The following is a 24,480-nucleotide window of genomic DNA, read 5'->3' as shown; positions in this document are numbered from 1 at the left end:
CAGGATTGATTTCTACAGAACTTGCATCAAGGGGAGGAACCAACCACTGCAAAAATGGCCCACTTGTGATATAATACAAAACATTTGGAGGACACTCGGAGGTGGAAAGCTGCTCACGTCTCCAACTGGACCTAATCTGGGTTCATCATCCAGGTCCATCTTTCATCAGGAATCCCCGTTTCTCTGGAGGAGCCGAGGGGAACAAAAGAAAGCACGAATTTCACTCACCTAACAATCGGAGGAGAAGGAAGAGAACTCCTAAAGCGTATGATTTGAGCTCCGGGCTCACAGTTCTGTATGGAAGAGATATTCAAGCAAATATCATTAAGATGGTTGGTAGATCGACAGGCAGGCAGGCAGAGAGAATGGGGCAGATAGATAACTATAGTTAACTTAGGAGAGAGAGAGAGAGAGAGAGAGAGTGGCAGGCAGGCAGATATTGTAGATAGATAGTGTAGATTAGATAGATAGATAGATAGATAGATAGATAGATAGATAGATAGATAGATAGATAGATAGATAGATAGATAGACAGACAGACAGACAGACATAGGTAGATGATAGATATATAGGTAGGTAGAGATAAGAGAGTGATGAGAGAGAGAGAGAGAGAGAGAGAGAGAGAGAGAGAGAGAGAATGGATGGATAGATATACAGATAGATAAGAGAGAGATTAGAGAGACAAACAGACAGACAAATAGATGATAGATAGATAGATAGATAGATAGATAGATAGATAGATAGATAGATAGATAGATAGATAGATAGATAGATAGATAGATGATAGACAGACAGACGATATAGGTAGATGATAGATATATAGGTAGGTAGGTAGAGATAAGAGAGTGATGAGAGACAGAGAGAATGGATGGATAGATATACAGATAGATAAGAGAGAGATTAGAGAGACAAACAGACAAATAGATGATAGATAGATAGATAGATAGATAGATAGATAGATAGAGATAGATAGATAGATAGATAGATAGATAGATAGATAGATAGATAGATAGATAGATAGATAGATAGATAGATAGACAGATAGACAGACAGACAGACAGACAGACAAAGACATACACACAGGCAGCAGCTAGCCAGCCAGTTTTCAATCCGATTCCTATCATTTGTTTAGCTCCCGACTTCCAAAGCAGGGGGAAATCTTCTGCAGCAGAAAGAGAAGCTGGCTTTGGACCAATGCTCTGTTCAGGGAGTGTGTAATTGTGTGTGTGAGTGCACTTGGATAGGGGGATTTTATAGTCCTTGGGAGTTGTGAAGGAACGTGGACCAAACTTGGGAACGGGGAAGTGATGAGCCGACCACAAAAGGGCGGCTTTCTGCAAACATTTCTCAGTCTTGAGAAAGACGAAATCTCAAAGTTCTCTTTCCGGTAGGCTTTCAAGATTTTGTTCTTTCAACTTGCGGCCATAAGCGGCACTCTCAGCGCCCCTGCTGCACCTGTTTTTCGACCTTGCCTACCTCAAAGGGTTGAGGGATGCCCTGCTCTGGAAGGGGACAGTTTAACTTTTGAAGCGGCTGCAAACTGAGAGGACTAAAGGCAGAAGCAAAGTGCTGAACTCTGCTGTGAAGTGGCCACGCGGCGCCTTCAGGGGACCCACTAATTAGCTTCTCCGGGTAGGTTTCATCGACTGGAAGCCCCACATTACAAAGGCAACTGAGGCTGATTCAAAGACAGGAAAAAAAAGGGGGCGTGGGCCAGGCTGGGGATTAAACGGGAAACGGCGTTAACAATTAGCCTGCAAGGGAGATTCGAACCGGCAGGGTGGATAAAAAAAAGGGGCGGAAGACGAAAAGGGTGTAAGCAGGACCCTCTTGACTTGCTCCACCATTGGGGGGGAAATATCAGCTTCTTTCAGGAGGAGAGTGGTCTGGTGGCCTGAGAGTTTAAGCCTCTGGCTGGACCCTTTAAATTTTCTCAAGCAACCCATAACTGTGTGTGCGCACATGCACACACACACACACACATACAAAACAGGCATACTAAAATTCAGGGACCCCTGATAAAGTTCCGGGCCTCCAAAAGATATTCCCTCAGACCAAACATGTCCCCTGAGTTATTATCCACCCTGCGTCAGCTTTGGAGGCCATATTAGCACCAGAAGCTTCCACGCTGCCACGTTCTTGAGCCTGGGAAGATGGGAGGGGGGAATTTTGTGGAGCGTATGTGGTTAGACATAATAGCATTCTTCTTCTAAGTCAAGGTCATGTTATTTGTGCACCTGGCGGAGGAAGGGTTGAGGGAATGTCTCAAGTTGGGGCGAACGGTGAGTAGGGTGTGTGATGGAATGAAGGGTGCCTGGGGTGGATTTGTAATTTTTTACTTATTGGAGGGAAACCCAGAACTTTCAGAGTCGGGATTTCCCAGATGTGATAGTTTACTACTCTAATAAAAGGGAACTTTGAAAACATGTCTGTCTCAGAGTTATTTATTGGAGCTGAGGTTTTCTGGAATGCTAACACCCTGATTTTGGGTGGGGGGGAACAGGAAGGTTGTAGATCTGTGTGTGTGTGTGTGTGTGTGTGTGTGCGCGCGCGCATGTGTGAATCTCTATCTATACCTACCTTTCTAACTTTCTTTCTATCTATCTATCTATCTATCTATCTATCTATCTATCTATCTATCCATCCATCTAACTATCTATCTATCCATCCATCTATCTACCTATCTACCTATCTACCCATCTACCTATCTATCTCTATCTATCTATCTATCTATCTATCTATCTATCTATCTATCCATCCATCTACTATCCATCTATCTATCTATCTATCTATCTATCTATCCATCTATCTATCTATCTATCATCTATCTATCTATCTATCTATCTATCTATCTATCTATCTATCTATCTATCTATCTATCTATCCATCTATCTATCTATCTATCTATCTATCTATCTATCTATCTATCTATCTATCTATCTATCTATCTATCCATCTATCCATCCATCCATCCACCTACCCACCCATCTACCTATCCATCCATCCATCCATCCATCTATCTATCTATCTATCTATCTATCTATCTATCTATCTATCTATCTATCTATCTATCTATCTATCTATCTATCTATCTATATCTAATCTCTCTCTCTTATCTCTACCTAGCTATTTTTACTGTGCCCAGAGAGATGGTGCATCTCAATAAGCCAAAGTCAAAATCAACTTGACTTCCTGGCACGCTACATTCCAGGGGAAGCCACCCTCCTTCCCCACAGTGCAAGAAGGGATGTCACTACTGCCATGATCTATGACAGCTAGTCCTCAACCTACGACCTGTTGCTTAGCAATTGTTCAAAGTTACAACAGACACCAGCAAAAGCTGCATAGCAGAGGAATGGTATATTCCAATTTCATTTTCCACATCATCCTTAATTTCAGGTGTATCACAGTGTCTGTAGGACTTTGCTGGACCCAGTAGGAAACTCACTTTTCTCTGGCCCCAAACCAGATCCCCTGGAAATAAGGCTAGATACAAAGGGGACGTCTCTGCATCCGATGACCCCCACAAAGCAAAGGACTCCCTTGAACGCTTCCTCGGGGCTTCTTAACACACAGAGGGCTCCTTGTCTTGTCCCTCCTGGTGGAAGGTCTCACCTGATGAGGATGATGACAGAGGGAGTTTGGGCCATGGCTCCAATCATGCTGCAGACGCACATCACGCAGAGGAATGTCAGGAAGGCTTCTTGGCATCCAGGGCTGGGGCACTTCCCAGGAACGACAGTGGCATCCCCGGCTGGGGCCAAGGTGAGGCAGGTGCAACCGGTGAGATTCTAGGACAGAAGGCAAAGAGACGGTTGAGGCAGCAGATCCTGTTGCGTGGACCCAACAGAAAGTCACCTCGGAGATGACCCTGACCTGCCACGTGAGACACAGATTGAATGTAGCGGTGGCTGAATCCTACTGTCAACTCATAAAATATTTCTCTGGTCTTTTTACAGTTGCCAACAGAAAGGGAGGGGGGAGCAGTGTGGCAGCTTGGAAACCAAAAGTGCATTCCATACATAGTTTTTCATAGATAGTAACTAGGTGACCGAAGTTTCTGCCACGCAAAATTCTAACTGGAGAGCATGATTGATGACTTCTGGCTATGGAGGTGTCCCATTGGAAAATATGAATTATGATACACCCAGGGGGTGGGGGGAAGACCAGGGTCAAGGGTGACAATGAATTATGTGTCTCAGAGTTGGCTACACCCAGGCAGTACCAGACATGTTAAGTCCCAATAAATCCTTTTGAAGTTTTTGAAGTTTGGCTCGAGACTCATGGGGTAAATTGGGGTAACTGCCAGAAACCTGACACCTACACTATATTTGGACCACCACTGCTCAGTCTAGACAAACCTTCTGGGGTTTCACCTCCTAAAAGTCCTTGAAAAACTAAGGAACCTCTTGAGATGGACACACTGAGAGGCAGCATAGATTCCCCTTTGACTAGAGACAGGGATGGGATTCTCCCAGTTTGGACCAGTTCGGGCAAACTCCTTGTTCCAATGACTAGCTGGCTCCGAACCCCTGCCCATTCCTGTGAAGTGCACGCTCACCGATCCGGTTGTTACACTGGTTGAATCGCACCACTGACTAGAGACTCTATTCTGGCTTCTCAGATCTCAGTAGACATTATCCACACACATTTAAAAGCACCCAGTTATCCTCGTATATAAAGAACATTTATATAAAATGTTTCATAGATGGCACTTACCACCCAGCCAGCCATGTTAGCTAAAATGTTTAAAAACATGCCTAGCAAATGTTGGAAATGCAATCAAAAAATGGGCACATACTGTCACATGTGGTGGATGTGTGGTAAAGCGAAAAACAATTGGGGAAAAAAAATACACAAATGGCTGGAAATGATGATAGGAAAGCATGTAGATTTTAAACCTGAATTATTTTTTATTAGATATGATACAGAGGTGGTATTCAGCAGGTTCTGACCAGTCTTGGAGAACTGGTAGTGGAGAAGTAGTTTGGAGTAGTTCGGAGAACTGGCAAATACCACCTCTGACTGGCCCTGCCCCCATCTATTCTCTGCCTCCCAAGTCCCAGATGATTGGCTGGGTCTTCTTTGGTTGTCCTGCACAGGAGAAGGGAGCTGGAAAGCAGGTTAGTGGGGTGGGGAGGGAATGGGGATTTTGGTGTATTCTTCCCCTGTCACGCCCACCAAGCCATGCCCACAGAACTGATAGTAAAAAAATTTGAATCCCACCACTGGTACGATACCAGATAAGCTAAATAAGAAAAGTATGTATTTAATATTGCATGTTTCGACCGCAGCGAGGATTGTATTTGCGCAATCCTGGAAAAACGGAAAAACACCACGAGATGAAGAAATAATTTAAATACTAGAGTGTGCAAAAATGGACAGATTGACATTAAGAATTAAATAGAAAAAGGTTACGGAATATTATAAAACATGGAATCTATTTTATTAATGGTTGGGGAAAAGGGGTGGAGAGTAAGAAGCTAATATGTATTGCTAAGCAAACTAAATACCCAGGCAACACGATGTTCATTAAGCACTAATAAATGTAATTAATAAAATAATAGTTTTTTTAAAAAAACAGCACCCAGTTATACAATGACTACAGGGTGTCCATTCATTTAGTGATGGTTCGAAGTTACAACGGCACTGAAAGAAATGACCGATTCTCACACTTACGATGTTGGCAGCATCCTCTGTGGTCACATGATCAACATTTGTATGCTTGGCATTTCTCTATTTCTACATTACAACCAAAGTTTTTTTTACCCACTGTGTCATTGTATTTTTTACTTGTTCACCCTCCATTTTCAAAGACTGTTTGTCCTTTATAAAAGCCATATTTTTTTCCATTTCTTTATCGTATCTAGATCTCATTTGCAGTCGAGGCCACCATGATAATGCCCTGGTCTTTAAACTCTTGCTTAGATTTCAATTTCCCTTCAGTGTCTAAAACATCATTATATGTCACATTTTTTTTTTTTGAACTTTATCAGATTTGGGTATGTAATGGCTTCCATCGTTGAGAGCCATTCTGGGATCTTCGAATAAATCTTAGGTTTTATTTTTTTCCCATACAGATAATAGTTAGTTTCTTATATAGTGATTTTTGAAAGTATCTGTGAATTTTATTCTTCTCGTACCATAAGAAGGCGTGCCATTCCAGCTGTAAATCATGTCCTTCTAAATGTAACAGTCTCTTATGCCTGAAGGTGTTCCAATATTTGAGGGGCTGCCACAGAGAGGAAGGGGGTCAAGCTATTTTCTAAAGCACCCAAAGGCCAGACAAGGAATAAATGGATGGAAACTGAACAAGGAGAGATTCAACCTGGAAATAAGGAGAAACTTTCTGACAGTGAGAACAATCAACCCATGGAACAGAAGTTGCCCTCGGAAGTTGTGGGAGCTTGAGACCTTCAAGAAGAGATTGGACTGCCATTTGTCAGAAATGGTGTAGGGTCTTCTGCTTGGGCGGAGGGTTGGACTAGATGACCTACAAGGTCCTTTCAACTCTGATTATCTGTCTGTTAAAGGTTATCCATTCTTCTAGCTGAGTTATCTTTTATACTTTTGACAAGCAAAGTCAACAGGGGAAGACCGATTTGCTTAACAGCCCGCAGCGTTTTGCTTAACAACTGTGGCAGCAAAAGTCATAAAATGGGGCAAAAATTCACTTAACAACTGTCTTGCTTAACAGTGGAAGTTTTGGGCTCAATTGTTGACTTAAGTTTAATTGTGGACTTAAGAACTTCTTTGAGGGACATCAGAGGTGGTATATTCAGCTGGTTCTGACCAGTTCTGGAGAACCGGTAGCGAAAATTTTGAGTAGTTTGGAGAACTGGCAAATCCCATCCCTGACTGGAGATTTTACAGTATCCTTCCCCGCCACGCCCACCATGCCATGCCCACAGAACCAGTAGTAAAAAAAAATTGCATCCCACCACTGAGGGACATGGATTAAATTGCTGATTTCTAGACTACACTTGGACAACCATTGCTTAGACAAACACTGATGACATTTCCTAGTTTGGATAATGAAACATCTGCAAGAGAATAACTAAGATCAGAGAGCACCAAGGACCCCCCCATAGTCCTCTTCCTCTCTGCAGACCCCACTGCCTTCTAGCCCTGATGATGTAACCTTCGTGGGTAATGAAACATATTCAAGAGAACAACTAAGATCAGAGAGTACCAAGGACCCCACCAACGTTCTGGCATTTCATCTCCTAACATTCCTTGAAGAACTAAGGAACCTCTTGAGATCGACACAGTGGGAGGCAGCAGAGATTGCCTTCTCCTTTGACTTTATTCTGGCTTCTCAGATTTCAGTAGGCATTGCCCACCCGTCAACAAGCCCCCAATGGCTATTACTGTAGCTTCAGGAACGGCAACATTGAGTCGACCTTGGCTGATTTGAGGAGAGAAATAAGACACTTCTGCAGAATCACAGCGTGACCATGAATCCCACTGACACAGGTGGGTCAGTCTACCAGAGTAGTGTTGCCCTTTTCTTACAAAACAAAGATCTTGGCAAGAGGCAAAAAAATTAAAAAAGATCCCCTTTGCTGACAGAGAGAGTAAAACAGTTTGAAGACATTTGACCTTTTATCGGCGTTGTGCTTTTCCCTTTGATTCTTTCAAGACTTTCAAGTAAGCAGGACTTGGAGAAAATTACCATAAATTCAGATCCTGGGCAAGGAAGAGATAAAAGGAAGATTCTGGGTTCCCAGGGGGAAATAATTTCTAAATGCAAGCATTCAATTGCATTCCAATTGCATTCCCTCCTCCTCCTCCTCCATCTCCTCCTCCTCCTCCTCCTCCTCCATCTTCTCCTTCTCCTCTTCTCCATCTCCTCCTCCATCTCCTCCTTATCCATCTCCTCCTCATCCTCCTCCAGCTTCTTCTCCCCCTCCTCCCTCTCCCCCTCCTGCTGCCTTTCAAGACACATTGCAATCAAAGCGACTATTCCCAAAAGATGTTGAGAACGATTTTCCTTCTTCCCGTAGGTGCTCATTTGAACCGGCTTGCCTTGGACGGTTAGAAATTCAGTAATTGAAAATCTACAGAAACAAGCCCCCCTAGCGTGCGCTTCATTGTGACAGGTAGGCAGCTAGCTGTGCTGTCTGGCTAAATACAGACCTTCCCCCACCCCCGAGAAATGGCTGCCAGCAGGACTACAAACACTTAAGGCCTGATGGAGCGGGGGGTAGTGGAAGATGGGGGCATTTGATGCCACCCCCTTTCTGGCTCATGATGGAATTCAGACAAAGGAAATCTCTTTTGCTGATATTCATGATCCTGGGCTCTCCAGGTTGAGCGGAGGAGCAACTGTCTTTATTTTGATTTTGAAAGGATTGGAAAAAAAAGGCAGATTCTGTTTCTTTCCAATTTGGGAGAATTAGTTCACATTGAGTCAGAACAAAACAGACTGATATCTGATCGGACTGTCGCCAAAGCAACCCAGGTCTTCCACTACAAAAGAAGGCTATCCAGTCCATAAAATGCTTGCGTGGGTAGGAGAAATAATTTGATTTTTTTTAGTTCACATTTAACAAACAGCATTCACCAGTATACTTTTGTAACATCTCCTTAGCTTTTTGGTTAAAAAAAAATAATATCAACCCTGAATTATCAGAAATCCTTAGATTCTCTTTTGCCTTCTTTATCAAGTCCTGTTTAGCTTCCCAGGAAAAGCTTGCCTCTGTTCACCCCATTGCTTCTCAAAAGAGCCCAATCAACCCATTGCTGTGGTGCCCATAGAATGAAACTGTATTTCCCTGATGCCCACAGAATGAAATTCACTGCAAAATTAGTAAGTGGTTTGCAACCTAGAAGACAAACGTTATTCCAATCTTGGAAGCTAAATTGATTTGTCTAGGAATCAGAGCTGGATGGCATCTTCCACCCTGGTTCATAGTTGATGAGCTGATAAAAGTTTCAGGATGAATGAAGGCAAATATATGCATCCCAGGATCACGTTGCAGGATCCAATTTGGCTCGGTCGCTGGGACCAGAGGTTTAGTCTTCCAAGATTTCGGACTTATGCTGGAGCCCATCCGCAGGGAACTTCTCTTTACTGAAATGGGTTAGTTAGTTTAATAAAGAGACAGATTGGAAAGCTGTCCACTATGAGCCAAGTGGTCGGACTTCTCATGTCATCTGCACGTCTATAGCTGTCTGGTTTGGTTCTGCAACCCAACAGGACAGACACAGACTCCAGAGGATAATTAGGACTGCAGAAAAAACAATTTCTACCCACCTGCCTTCCATCGAGGACCTGTATACTGCACTAGTCAAAAAGAGGGCTGTGAAAATATCTACAGACCCCTCACATCCTGGACATACATTGTTTCAACTCCTATCCTCAAAACAACGCTACAGAGCACTGCACACCAGAACAACTAGACACCAGGACAGATTTTTTCCCGAATGCCATCACTCTGCTAAACAAATAATTCCCTCAACACTGTCCAACTATTACAAAGTCTGCGCTACTATTACTATTAATCTTCTCATCATTCCTTACCACCCCTCCCACTTGTGAATGTAGGACTGTAACTTTGTCGCTTGTATCCTTACGATTTATATGGACTGTTTCCTAGTATGATTTGATTGCTTATTGTACCCTATGACTATTATTAAGTGTTGTACCTTATGATTCTTGACCCTTGATGAATGTATCTTTTCTTTTACGTACACTGAGAGCATTTGCACCAAGACAAATTCCTTGTGTGTCCAATCACACTTGGCCAATAAAAGAATTCTATTCTATTCTATTCTATTCTTTGTAGGAGGGATAATTCAATTGTCCTACCCTTCTCAGCTCAATAAATCCTGAACACCTGGGCTTGTAAGTGGCTGCCTTGAATCTGTAGCATAACTAGAATTATATAACAAGATGAAATTCAGAATAACAGAACAGAATAACAGAATTGGGAGGGACCTTGGAGGTCTTCTAGTCCAACCCACTGGGACAAGGAACCGGAGCTCACTCCATAATGTGGTGCTAGAGATTTGAACCGCTGAACTGCTGACCTTTCTGAGCGACAAGCTCAGCGTCTTAGCCACCGAGCCACCGCATCCCTTCAAGATAATCTTACAAGACTGAAAATATTTCTGTCTCCCCCCCTTGCCTAGGAAAAGTCCCTTCTGACATTTTCCCCATTTTCATACTTGAATTATTGAATACGGCAGTCTTTGCTCCTCTCGTAGCTAACAGAATCAGAATAAATTATCCATTAAAATGCTGTATTAACTTATGCTCAATCAGGGAAACTAACAACCATATTCAATATTTTATATGTTGTTATCCATTGGGAAAATGTTATTAGAAAGGCAGAATACCACAAAATATAGTTTTAATACCTATACCTGTTAATTTATTCACAGAAGCTAATACTTTCAGCACAGAATTGGGTATTTGCAGACTTAAAAAAAATGGAACTCCTGACATTGGGTTTTGCTGACCATTATAGAGATGACTAGTAATTACTATGCATGTAAAGGTAAAAATGTCAAGGCTATAATTTTATTCTGCATTTTACTGTGGTGAAAAATAATGGAAGTCAGTGCTTTTTTTCTTTCCTCCTTTATCCTCCTTTATCCTACATTTCTTTCTCTTCCTTATCCTTTCCCATTTCTCTATTATCTTTACTTTAATTTGTACTTTATGCTATGATAATTTCAATAAAATTGACCAAAAATGTATTGATTGCTTGCATTATCACCATCATGTATAAGTGCGGGCAACATTCATTCATTCATTCATTCATTCATTCATTCATTCATTCATTCATTCATTCATTCTCTATATTACTTTTCATCAACTCTGGAATTATTTTGAATAGTAACAATCCAGATATCTTCTTTATACGAGGCAGCGAAGAGCCATTGCATGATCAACTACACAAGAAATTCTATAGGATCACTTTGAAACAAGCAACTCTTATTTTTCCCCTTCCGTTTAATTGTTTAGTAATATGTACCTGACCACTGAATGTTGCTTCAGGGATTGAGGTGCTTTATAAAATGAATAAATAAAATTTTAAACCTAACACAAATGTAACCTAGGGTGGGCAACGTATTAGGCTTGCTGTGAGCCACAAAGCTTCCCCATCATGGGCAAAATTACACATTTCAGACCCTTTCTTATTTTGGAGGAGAGTGTTTAAGAAGCAAAATAAGAGACTTAAATCTTGCAGAGCCTTAAGATACCCACCGCATCACTTTAACAGGATCTTTTTTGGGGGGTGGGGGCGGGATGGGGACAATTAAGTACCAAATTAGTCCGTATATCCTGCAGTTTCAGATAAGGCCACAGGAAAATAAGCACACACACACACACACACACACACACACACACACACACACAGAAAGAGAGAACAGTTGGCTGAAATAGATTGGAGAAGGGAGGAAATGCGGGATTACCATGTTGGTGCAACCAGCAAAACAGGCAGATAAGTACGTGATTCCGTCGGTCCCACAAACTGGAGTGAAGGAATCCATTTGACATTTACAGTTGCTATTGCAGGCAGAATAGGGGGCCAAGCTGGAGATGGTTGACCTAGAAAAGAAAAAAAGGAAAGAAGGAAGGATGGGTGAGTGAGTGGGTAAGGGTGAGGGGTCAATCAACAGATAGGAAAACCTTTTTAGGTGTAAAGGGCCCAGAGTCATCCAGGAAGGAAGGGAGGAAGGAAGAAAGGAAAGAAAGAAAGAAAGAAAGAAAGAAAGAAAGAAAGAAAGAAAGAAAGAAAGAAAGAAAGAAAGGAAGGAAGGAAGGAAGGAAGGAAGGAAGGAAGGAAGGAAGGAAGGAAGGAAGGAAGGAAGGAAGGAAGGAAGGAAAGGAAAGGAAAGGAAAGGAAAGGAAGGAAGGAAGGAAGGGAAGGAAGAAAGAAAGAAAGAAAGAAAGAAAGAAAGAAAGAAAGAAAGAAAGAAAGAAAGAAAGAAAAGGAAGGGAGGTGGAAAGAAAGAAAGGAAGAAAAGAAGGAAGGAAGGAAAGAAAGGAAAGAAAGAGAAGGAAAATGAAAAGAAGGGAAGAAGGGAAGAAAGGAAGAAGAAGAAAGGAAGGAAGACAGAAAGAAAGAAAAGGAAAGGAAAAAGAAAGAAAGAGAAGGAAGGAAGGAAGGAAGGAAGGAAGGAAGGAAGGAAGAAAGAAAGAAAGAAAGAAAGAAAGAAAGAAAGAAAGAAAGAAAGAAAGAAAGAAAGAAAGAAAGAAAGGACATTCAAGATACTGTTGGGGTCTGGTTGGGGCCTTAGGAAGCTGAACACCTTCCAGGAGCTCCTGATTTCTCACTGTGGCCAAACACTTCTTGGAATCCCACCAGGACATACAGCAACTGTCTTTACTCACTGATGTCCCTCGGCAACTGATGGACTAGAATTGTGAAGTTCTGGAAAGCCTGAGGTGACTTTGAGCCTGTCACTATCGGTCAATCCAGGCTATTCCACAGGGGTGTTCTAATGCTGACATTGTCAAGAACAGATGAGCCCTGAATCCAACAAATTGTTAAAGAACAACTTGAACTGACCCCAAGTTTGGAATAAACCATTTTTAACAAACCGCCTTTTCATGACTATTCCAATTCCCATTTTCCCTCTGCTTCTCGCAGATGCCTTCATAGCTTTCTCTCATTGCTTGCTAAATCCAGCAAAGATCCACCAAAGAGGCTGGGCAGCCAACTATGAAGGATGGTGAGACCTGTGTAAGGGGTTGGACTTTGTGATCTCTTAAGTCCCTTCCAACTTTATGGTTCCATTCTGCGCTCCTCAGTAGGGGTGCAAGCCTGCAGTTCCACATTTATATTTTTTTTAAAAAAATAAATAAATCCCCATCGAGGGGGGAAGCGTTTTCTCTCTCTTACTTACTTGTTTCCATAGGGAACAGTAATGCCAGCCACAGGTCCCGTATCACAGCCCAGGAAAAGGAAAGAAACGTAGCATGCTGTGGACACCAGGCTGACCAACATAGCCATCTGAATGGCACCCAGGGCAGAAAGGCTCAGCTTCTTCACTAAGAGGCCTCCTAGGAAGATGCCCAAGCATGCACAGGGAATAGCCGTCATGCCTGTAAAGGGAACGGACAATTGCAAAGGGTTGGATTTTGAGTTTTTAGCCTGATCCCAGCTCAAGACACTTCTTTGGTTCTTTGTGTCAAGCATGGAAAGTTGGCTTACTTGTTAGGGTTCCAGCAAGAGCTCTAAGTAAATCATGAGCCTCGAGACAAGTTTCAAAAAAACACTCAAAAGATTTATATTCACAGTCACCTGTGACCCTGTTTCCCACTTCCCCCAGTGTACAATAAATCAGATTCTCCAACGAAGCATGTTCATGGGCCGGATGTCATCAATCATGTTCTCCAATAAAGGACGTTTTCAGCCAGAAGATCCGGTAGCCTAGCTACAATCTTTTTAAGATAATGGTGGAATGCACTTCTGGATTTACTGCCATACTGCTCCTTCAGAATTCCTCCTACCCTGTTTATGGCAACTTGAAAAACAGGCATAGAAATTTTTACGAGTTGACATTTGGGTGGCTAAGTGCCTTTTCATTTCAACTTGTCATTAGAGTAAGAAGCGGTTGTTTTTGAATGGGTTAGATGGGGAAATGAAACTTCTATGATTCCGCTGAAGGCCGCGGAAACCTGGGATCTGTTCAAGGACATCACAGCAGGTGTGCAGCTGAAGCAGACGGTTTCCTTGAGAACGGTTTTTTATACGGTCTATGTGAGAGGCTGGGGGGTTGGATTGGAAAAATGTTGTTTTATTCTACGGACTGAGGTTTAGTAACTTCAAAGTTCATTTTGCTTCGACATTACTATGCGGTGTATTCAACAAACAGTAAGGAATTTTGGAAACAGAATGATCCTGGACTTGTATTTGGATTCTCAAGTGGGATGTTGACCCCTAGATTCTATTCTTCACCGGAGGGGAAAAGAGTTGATCTCTTCTGGCTAATAACTCACCTAATAACTGGTTGGCTGATGACGTTGTAAGATTGAACTGCTGTTCCAGGTACTTGCCAAGAAAGGCTGCAAAACCTGCCACCACCGCAATCTCCATGCAAGCCGCAAGAACAATGCAGGTGAACACCGGATTGGACAGCAGGTGCTTAGTTACCTTTGGGATCACTGGAAGGAGGAAGAGAGAAGAAGGGAGGGACAATTTCACAATGAGTTTTCTAATTGCCACCCTAATTTCTTTAACAGTGCATCTTTGGGGGTTTTCTCCAGACCATCTACCAACATATTCCAACGTGGACAGGGAGAAAATTCCATGGGTTGATTCTAGCTGAGGAGGGTAGTGTCAGATACACCACAGCTGGTCTAGCTAGAAGGATCTACCAGATGATGCTTTGACCACATGAGTTGAAGCCAAGGGCACCTGCTCATCTATTTCCAATCCACTGAAGGTCATCAGGGTGATATCCAGGGTGGAAACAGAACCAGAAGAAAGACACTTCAGTGAAAGAAGTTTCCACCAAACTTTATAATTAAAAACAAGCACTCACAGCTAGAATTGCTCATTTGGTTGCATTCCTAAACTGGATCAGAAGATTTAGTGAAAGAATACAACCCTGCTAGCCAATCACAAGTAAAACAACATCCCAGTCAAGGAGTCCATTCCCACCAACGCTGAGAGAGCAAGCCAATAGTATACAAAATGAGAGCAAAACAAACCCTGTTTCCTTACTAGCACTGATGATGTTACCTAGTTGGGGTAATGAAACGTCTGTAAGAAAACAAGCAAGCTCAAAGAGCACCTAGCATTCCACAATTAAAACTGTCAAATGGCAACTTGGACATGGCATCTCCAGCCATATTCTCCTAAATTTACTATTGGAGCATTCATTGACCTCCATATTTTGTTATTTGTTGAAATTTCCCTCTTTTGTTTGTTATTGTTAGCTGCTGGAATATTTCTACCCCAATTCCTTGTTATAAGATATTCATAGCAGTTGAAGGACAATCCAAGAGAGTTTAAAACAATCCATCTTTAAAATAACTAACCAACTTAGATCCATTTAGCAACAGCAGTAGGGGAAAAAAAAACAAAAATCACCACAAAGAGATTTTGTTTTTTGAGATTTCTCATTGAAGAGTATAAAAGATAATATTTCTTTGAAATGTAAAGGACATTTAAGAAGTAAGACAACTTCTGGAGATGTTCTCAAGGACAGAACGTGATGTCTTTGCACTCCTCAGTTTTTTTTTTTTAAGTTTTAAACAAGAAATGAAAACTAATGCCAACTAATATAAAGTAAAAGAAAAAAGTAGAAAAGAAAAAAGGCATAAAAATGACTTCTGGTCTTCTCAGCAGTTATAAGTATAAATATATTTCACCTCTTTCTCTCTAAAGTTACTCTGTAGTCTTGTTTTTTCTGCAATCTATCCTATTTAATCATCAAAACTATATCTTTTTTTTACATAAAGGGCCACAAGAGCCTTTTAATTACCAATAAATTAGTCTTTTCTCCCCCTCTAATCAAAGAAGTAAATTCATCCATTTCAACAAAATCTGAATTTCACCAAATCCTCCATAGTGGATAATGTTGAATTTTTCCCTTTCTGTGCATATAATCATCTTAGCCATTCAAATTTTGAGACGACTGCATGGTTTACAAACCTCACTGGCCCTGTTGCCTGTTTTAATGCTGGGCACAGAAATTCTCTTGTGCTTTTATTTCCTTGCTAGTTCTTATTCCTTAAAGAAAGGGGAAATGTTTTTTTTTTTTAAATGTCTTTCAAAGGAGAAGAGAATATTGGAGAAATTCTCCTGGGCAGAAGACAAATGCCTTCCATTTGTCAATTATAAGGTGGGTAGAAAAAGGTAGCAGTTTGCTTGTGTGTGTTTGTGCATGTATCCCTCCAAAGACGGTCTTTGCTAGCCATTTTTCCCTCCCTGGAGCTTTTTTAAAATTGGTGCGACTGTCACCATCGTGGGAGTCCCACCTTTGGGGAAAAATTATTAAAGTCTCTCCTTCTCTTAGAGAAATATATTTTTTCAGTCCACCATTTTTTTAGTCCCATCTCTGGAAAAACACCATCTCTCTCTCTTTCTATTTCTTGTACATTAGTTTTGTTTGTGGTTTTATTCTTTTGTTGATTTTGTTGGGTTTGGACCATATTCACTGAAAGCTACAAGAGATGATCTGTATGTATATATTCCACTGTCAATCTAACTCACCTGGACTATTAAGAGGTACACAGGCCCACCTAGTGATCACTGAATGCATTGCATGGATACTTAGTTTGATTCTGATTAGCAATAGCAATAGCATTTAGACATATATACCGCTTCACAGTGCTTTACGGCCTGCTCTAAGCGGTTTACAGTGTCAGTGTATTGTCCCCAACAATCTGAGACCTCTGGATTACTGAATTCATAGCACAAAACAATGGAAGAGCTGAGCTCAACCTGGTCTCTAGATATGCTCTAGATCTAGTGTTAGAATGAGTCCTACTTCTTTTTCTATACCAGTGACAGATAATCCACTGGTCCAGTAGGTACCTCTTTGTAGGGGCTGAATCAAACATCTCCTGCCAGACAGAAACACCCGAGAAAATGTATGTTGCTTTCACACGTCTACATGTATTATAAAATACCAGTGAAGTTGTATTTTACATCCCTGGTTTTGTATTTTAATATCTTGCATTGCTCTTGAAATGTGATGTGAATGTGCCCTATGATAAATAAAATAACAGTGAAGTTCAATTCAGCCACTTTGAAGTTCTATCTTACCATAATTGCATCCCACATGGGTGTAGGTCTCCTGAAATCTTTTATTTTCATTAGTATTAATTTCACCCCAAGATCATCACCGGATGATTTGCTCGGCTACAAAACTCCACAAAGCTTCCTCTTGGCTTTGGAGAAGTGAATGCAAAAGCTGAGAACGTGAGTTTACAGAGGGACTCCTCAGTTAATTCAGTGAGCCGGAGCAGCCGTCTACTTGGGTAGGGATTTTAATTCCTCGGGAGACAACTCAGCTTGAGCCAGATGGGATGCTAATGCGAGCAAGAATTCCTTAATATGTAGCAACCAACCCTGGTGCAAATTCCAAGTGAAAATAATTTAGGTTGAAATTACTTTGGTGAAGAGCTGCTGAATCCTCAATGGGACTCATTTGCCTTCTGCAAATTCCTCGTTTCACTTCACACTTTCTTTGTTTTCCCACCTCCTGTAACAGGATTTAGCTTAGACAAGCACTTTTTTTCCCTCCACATGCTCCAATGTTTATCTCATCAGCTAGCAGGGGTTGGAGTAAGAAAGCAGAGCTGAAGAAGCTGCCCTCTTAAAGAGAATGCCAGATATACCGTCATGCTAACTAACCTCCTTTTGATTATGCCACCTGCTCTTACTTGTCAAATGAATCTCTTTTTCCTAGCAGATTTAAAATCTGCTCTCAGGAGTTTCCAGGTGCAGAAATATCCTACAGAAAGACTCCTTTGTTCCTAGATTCCTGTAGGATAACAGAATTGGAAGAGACTTTGGCAGTCATCTAGTCCAGCCCCTACTCAATCAGGAGACTTGATACCATTCTGGACAAGGGGTTGTCCAACCTCTTCATGAAAACCTCCAATGATGGAGCAACCACAACTTCTGAAGGGAATTTGTTCTACTGGTTAATTGTTCTCACTGTTTAGAATTTTCTCCTTAGTTCTAGGTTGTTTCTCTCCTTGATTGGTTTCTATCCATTGCTTCTTGTCCTGCCTTAGGAGACAAAACTTCCCCTTGAAAATGAGCTGTGGTGGCACAGTGGTTAGAGTGCAGTATTGCAGGCTACTTCTGCTGACTGCCGGCTGCCTGCATTTTGGCAGGTTAAATCCCACCAGGCTCAAGGTTGACTCAGCCTTCCATCCTTCCGAGGTGGGTAAACTGAGGACCCAGATTGTTGGGGGCAGTAAGCTGACTCTGTAAACTGCTTAAAGTACTGTGAAGTGGTATATAAGTTTAAGTGCTATTGCTACTGCTGAGAAAAATGAGGTTGTCCTTCAACTATAAATGCTTCTTCCAAAGGATCCGTATCACCTACTTTAAGACCACCATCAGAGCTGTTGGACAGTGTTACCTGGTCTGTTGTGTGGATGCTTGTGTGTTTTTAGGAGACGGGGGATTTTGGTGGGTTGGGAGGTGTTTGGGGATTGTCATGTGTGTGTGCATGTTGAGTCTGGTCTCTGGGTGTTATGTGAATTTTGTTGTATGTATACTGTGTATATATGTACAATGACAATAAAGAATTCAATTCAATTCATTCAAGCCCATTGAACTACAGAATCTTTCTCTTCTGGTGTTCTGAGTAAGTGCCATTTGGTGAGGACTAGCAGCTCTGCAGGTTGTAGGTGAAGCCTACATAGCTGTGTAACTCAGTGGTGGGATTCAAATTTTTTTTACTAACGATTCTGTGGGGTGGTTTGGTGGGTACGGCCGGGAAAGGATACTGTAAAATCTCCAGTCAGAGGTGGTATTTTCCGGTTCTCCAAACTACTCAAAATTTCCACTACCGGTTCTCCAGAACTGGTTAGAACCTGCTGAATGCCACCTCTGGTGTAACTTCCCCGTTGGGTCTCAAAGAAATGTTTCAAGGAGGCACAATGAGAAATTAAAACTGTGGCTGGATGAGGGATGGAAAATAACTTTAATGTGGATTTTGTTAGGAATCAACTTTAGATTTTCACTTCCAGGAAATTCCATGGCTGTCTGGTTTTTCTTTTTTCAGTGGAAAGACAATTTTATTTCTGGACTGCTTATTTAAAATTAGCTGGGATATAAATCTGCCATACTAAGTGGAGAGTAAAAGAAGAACACTTTACATTAAATTATATGTTCGTAGGTAGATAAGAATAGCGTTTTAGCAATACCAACCAGGTCTTGCCTCCAACCATTCAAGACAGAGTAAAAGGCCCGAGATCCCTTCCGTTTGGAGCTTGGTTCCATGGAATGTGATTGCTTGGACTTTCCTTATCACTCTCTCATTCTCTCCACCTCTTGTACAGGCAGTCCTCAACTTATGTCCACTTTGTACTCCCAAATCCTGTTGCTAAGTGAGTTTTGCTCCATTTTACCGCCTTCCTTGCCGTAATTGTTTGGTAAATCCCTACAGGCGTTAACGTGGTAACATGGTTGTTAAATGAATCTGGCTTCCCCATTGACTTTTGACTCACAAAAGGGAGGTGGGGGGGTGTCACATGTACATTGCAACTGTCATAAATAATGAGTCAGTTGCCAAGTGTCTGAATTTTGAGCCCGTGACCCCGGGAATGATACAACGGTCATAAGTGTGAAAAAACAATCAGAAGTCACTTTTTTCACGCCACGGTAATTTCAAACCATCATGTTGTGCCCCCATTGGAGTCTAAATCCAAGGAGGAAGACAAACAGCCACCAGGGAGCGGGAGAGTGACTCTGTTGGCTGTGGAGGAAGAATGGAGAAGAGAGCAACATGGGTTGTATGGCTTACAAGGGAGGAAAGGGCCCTGATTCCCTTTACAAGGCACATCTGGGGAGGGAGTTTAAAGGAGAGGCAGATGGGAGAGGCAGTTGCCAGGAAAAAACATTGAGTTTATCTTGTGTTTGGCTGCGGTTATCTGAGTTCCTGGCATCCTCCCAACTGCTTTGATTTACTGCCTTGTTACTTCATTACCTTATTTTGCCTTGTTGGATTTGTAGTTTAAAGTTTTCCATTTACAATGTTTGGACTGGCATATCTGCAGCCAAAGGCTGGTGCAGGTTCGTGGGAGAGTTTTTCTCCAGACCAGAAGGTAACCGGGCATTGGGGACAAAGTTGGAGCTAATAAAGGGACTCATTCTTATTCTCTGGCTGTGTTGCCTTTGTGCCACACCTTGGGTCCTCACAGGTCACTGAATGAACTGTTGCAAATCAAGGATTACTGGTAGTTCATAACACCTATGTGCTCAGATGCAAAATAATTTTTGTGACTGGTTCTAAAAAGAAGCCATTTGACTCTGGAGCAACCACACTTTTTGTCACTGTGACCTTTAAATTGGCATGGTACCCCATCACCGGATGAGAGCAAGACGCAACGGACTATTTGATCCTAGAAACAAATGTTCTACTTACAAGGGATCAAAGGTTTCCATGAGAACAAATGGAAAACCTGCTTGCTGGGTCAATCCAAGGTCAACCCAAGAAGGTGAACCAGCTCAAGTGTTAATTCAGTTTTCCTTTCAGTGCTCAGGACTAATGCACAAGGCTGTAATTATTTCCCTCCCATCCAATGGTTGGTAGAATAACTATTTGAGGGAAAGAAGTCAAGACGTGCAAGGCAATCTAAGGTCTGCATCAGGTAATGAATCTAGCTAGTCATTAACCTTGTTGGCTCCCGCAGAAGCCACCTGCGCTATGAAGGAAGTGCGTCACCTCTCAGCTGCTGGAAGCAAGATGGATCATCGTTCGCTTCCATGGAGTGCGGTGGGAGAATCCCATTGCTTGGCTTTGGCCTTTCATAGTCCCCTTCTGGCAACATGGCTTCCTCTACCTCTGCTATGTGCTCCGGCTGGCGGGTCAGGGACTGTGGGAATCCAAACATTGGGAGAGACGAGAAGAAAAGTAAGGCACCGCAGAGCAAGAAGCCAGCCCACCATGCGCCAATCCACCGAGGGTCATCAGGGGTGATGTCCAGCTTGCCTGCAAAGAACAAAGAGATGGGGCCTTTACTTGGGTAGACAAGGATATCAGCATGTAATAGGAAAGCCCTAGTTGACTAAGAAGAGATTGGACAACTCTTCGTTTGAAATAGCACAGGGTTTGCTGCTTGAGAAGGGGGTTGGACTAGAATAGGGGTCACCAACCTTTTGGACGTCAGGGACCACCAAACTCATAATTTTAAATCTCACAGACCACTAATATGAACTTTGACTGAAGGTGGCTTGCTGATGTTGGTGGGAAAGTCGGTCTCATATTTCAGAGTTGCAGTAGTCACAGGACTGGCCCTCTGGTCATCCCGGAGCAGCTGCTCCTCCACCTGGGTACACCGGCCTGCTATGGACTGGAGGAGCTGCTCATGGATGACCAAAGGGCCAGTCCTGTGACTACTGCAGCTCTGGAATATGGGACCGACTTTCCCATCAACATCAGCAAGCCATCCTGGGGTGGATTTCCCTCCCTTGCCGTTGGTCTTACCTTCCAGTTCCAGCTCACGTGGCTCTATTCAAGGTAAGGTTTACACAGCCTTGTATGCCTGTGCAGCCTGGATTAATTGCTTTTGGGGGTGTGCTTTGGGGGCGACATTTCTCTGTGGGCCTCAGAATTTTCTCGTGGACCACCAGTGGTCCCTGGCCCGCTGGTTGGCGACCATTGGACTAGGAGACTGCCACGGTCCCTTCCAACTCTGTTATTTCCTCCACTGTATGCAGTTTTCTTTTGCACAGGTGCACAAGAGGAGAAGAAATAATAAAACATGTGCTGGGCCACAGCACGGAAATTATTATTTTTTTAAAATGCTGCAATTTACATTACCATGTTTAAAAATAATGAGGCTGTTTGGCACTGTGTTGCTGCTATACGTTTTGCTTTAAGAGCCGTATTTCAGGTGTTTTGAAAACAACCACCGCTGAGAATCCATAGAAAGGAGGAGGAAAGTATGATATTTAGCCGGCAGGTGGCTTGGATTTTCTTCACAGGAGTGCTTCCAGCAACAAATTTATTTTTGAAATTGCTTTTGGAATTTGCACGCGCTCTTAGTTGACCAGTCAATGAGGACTCAATCATCCAGGCCAGAGGTCTCCAAACCTGGTAACTTTAAGACTTGTGGACTTCAACTCCCATAATTCTCCAGCCAGCATACCAGCTGGACTAATCTTAGCTGACTGTACCTTCCTCTTGTAGTTATCTCAATTTTCCCCATATCTTTGTCCATCTCTGCCTCTTTCTATACACGTAGGTGGAAAGATGGAAGAGGGAATGAGACAACTTGCCTCAGGCTACATGCTGTGCCAACTCACCATGGTCAACTCACTGCGGGACAATTTAACATTTGTTTTAAAGTATTTAAACAAATAAAAATGATTTTAATTTTTGCCATTCAAATTTCATTCTGTCCCTTATTTTGCATCCTTTCTTTAATTATACTATTCCACAATTCCTTTGATATTACACTGTCAAACTATTTAGTAAGACTGTATTAATATTCTTCTCATCTTTTCTATTACTTATCTCCTTTTCTACTTATGACTACAACTTTGTTGCTTGTATCTTAACGATTTATATTATTTTCTTTAGTTTCCTAGTATGATTTATGTTGATTGCTTATTTAGTATCCTATGACTATCACTAAGTGTTGTATCGTATGATTTATGATGTATGTATTTTTATGATGACCATGATCATGATTTATCACTTATAGCTTTTATGTACAACGAGAGCTTATGCACCAAAGACAAATTCCTTGTGTGTCCAATTGCACTTGGCCAATAAAGAATTCTAATTCTTTGATATTAGTGTAACTCTTGTCCCGCAACGAGTTGTCCTGTGGTGAGTTAGCCATGGAGAATTGTCACAGATCTGATGGAAGGGCAGCCCATATCTTCTACTGATGGCATTGACAGATGGAAAGCTAGGAGCAGCCTAAATGAGGAGAAGTGAGCAATTCTGTGGCGGGGGGGGGAACCATCTAGATCAGGGGTGTCCAACCTTGGCAACTTTAAGACTTGTGGACTTCAACTCCCAGAATTCTTCAGCCAGCAAAGCTATACCTAGGTGTATAGAAAGAGGCAGAGAGGGACAAAGATATGGGGAAAATTGAGATAACTACAAGAGGAAGGTACAGTCAGCTAAGATTGGTCCAGCTGCTATGCTGGCTGAGGAATTCTGGGAGTTGAAGTCCACAAGTCTTAAAGTTGCCAAGACTGGACACCCCTGATCTAGAGTATAATTCAAGAGAGAGAGAGAGGAAGGGAGGGGGGGAAGGAGGGAGGGAGAGGGAGAGGGTGAGGTTGGATTAAGACAGAAACTAGGTTTCATTTCATTTGTCTTTCTGGTTAATTAAAACAAAATACAGATAAAAGGATTACCCTTTAACTAAAGGGTAATCCTATATTTTGTTCTAAGACTCTTCCCTCATATTAAACATTCCAAGACACTTTAAAGATCTGCAGGCCTGCAAGGCCAGAATCCCACACTGTAGGATTACGTTATTACATAACAGAGTTGGAAGGGGCCCTTGGAGGTCTTCTAGTCCAACCCTCCGAAGGAAACCGTATACCATTCTAGATATACGGTTGTCCAATTCATTCGTCAAACCCTCCAGTGATGGAGCACTCCCAATTTCTGGAGGCAAAAGCCGTTAACAAATTGTTCTCATGGATAGGAATTTTTTCCTTTTTACTAAGCTTCCATCTTTTACTTCTTGTCCTGTCCTCAGGGGCTTTAGAGATAATTACTATTGATATTAGCAGCAAATTGCTATTTTGGGTGATCCCTAAGTGTTAGCTTCTGATCTCTTTGTCAGTGACTGTTATGGCTCTCTTGTGCCTGCAACCTAATTGTTTCCCCAAAACGGTGGTCTTTGTGGCTTCTCCACCTAAGTAGCTGGCTTTGCACAACACACTATATCATGTTGTGGCCTAAGGTGATGAGCTGGCTCACAACACATTAAGATAATGACAGGTTCCTAAAGAACCAGAATCCAAAAACACTTACCTTATTTCTCCTAGCCCAAGTGTGCTTTGCAAATCCAGCTAAGACACTCATGGTCTTATTGGAATTATAATACCAATGATTTATGTTTATTGCTTTTAAAATAGTAACAGGGAAAAAAAGCAAAAGGAACAGAACACCAGGGAACATATATTACGTTTGCAGAGCAAAGCAAAAACATAACAGGTGCTTAAAACTGAATGAAACTGAAAATAGAAATATAAAGTTTATGTAGAACGTATCTCTGATTGCCAAACATAATTTTACAATGGGCATGTTCATGATATATCATCTCTCTCCCTCCCTCCCTCTCTGACCCTCCCTCCCTCTCTGGAATCAGGAATAGGTAGCTTCATATGTTAGGTCTCCTATAGAGTATCAGAAGTATGCCTAATAAATCCCACCAGAATGAAAATGGTCATATTGTGCCTCCTAGTGATCACATAGAGAAAATATTGCAAAATTATTTAATAAAACAAAAAGCAAATCCACATTGGATGCAGGTCTTAGGATTTTTAGAAGGAAGCCCAAACAAACCACTACAGCTCTTGAATCTGAGTACAAATGAATAAGAATGGCAAATGCACCATCTATAGCAACTATACCCACCCTTTTTCTATTTTTTTTTTTTCAAGTCTGCGTGCTTGGACATTTATTACTTTTTTTTTTACAATTTAGGTGCTGTGAAATTGCATTTAAAAGGCAGGAGATGTTGCCTGCCAATCAACTGGCATGCTTCTGACAAATCTAGCCTAATCAATTTCAGCATTTAATAACTGGATGTGATTATGTGATCTATTGCTCACTCCAGCCACAAATATTGATTTC

General features: G+C 41.9%; 1 protein-coding gene across 1 annotated transcript in view; it reads right to left on the bottom strand.

Moving 5' to 3' along the window:
• Positions 1–24,480, bottom strand: part of SLCO3A1 (solute carrier organic anion transporter family member 3A1) — a 139,222-nt gene that overhangs the window by 2,008 nt on the left and 112,734 nt on the right. Inside the window, exons 4-9 of the mRNA XM_026709304.2 lie at positions 20,377–20,643; positions 13,961–14,125; positions 12,865–13,063; positions 11,428–11,563; positions 3,616–3,791; positions 229–293 (exon numbers count right to left, since the gene is read on the bottom strand). Of these exons, the coding sequence (XP_026565089.2) occupies positions 229–293; positions 3,616–3,791; positions 11,428–11,563; positions 12,865–13,063; positions 13,961–14,125; positions 20,377–20,643 (1,008 nt within the window). The remainder of the gene's footprint in view (positions 1–228; positions 294–3,615; positions 3,792–11,427; positions 11,564–12,864; positions 13,064–13,960; positions 14,126–20,376; positions 20,644–24,480) is intronic.

The sequence above is a fragment of the Pseudonaja textilis genome, chromosome 13 (genome assembly GCF_049901715.1).
Source record: "Pseudonaja textilis isolate UNSWEBS1 chromosome 13, rPseTex1.2, whole genome shotgun sequence".
NCBI classification, from domain to species: domain Eukaryota; kingdom Metazoa; phylum Chordata; class Lepidosauria; order Squamata; family Elapidae; genus Pseudonaja; species Pseudonaja textilis.
Note: the sequence above shows the minus strand (reverse complement) of the source record. Positions and strands in the feature narration are given on the sequence as shown.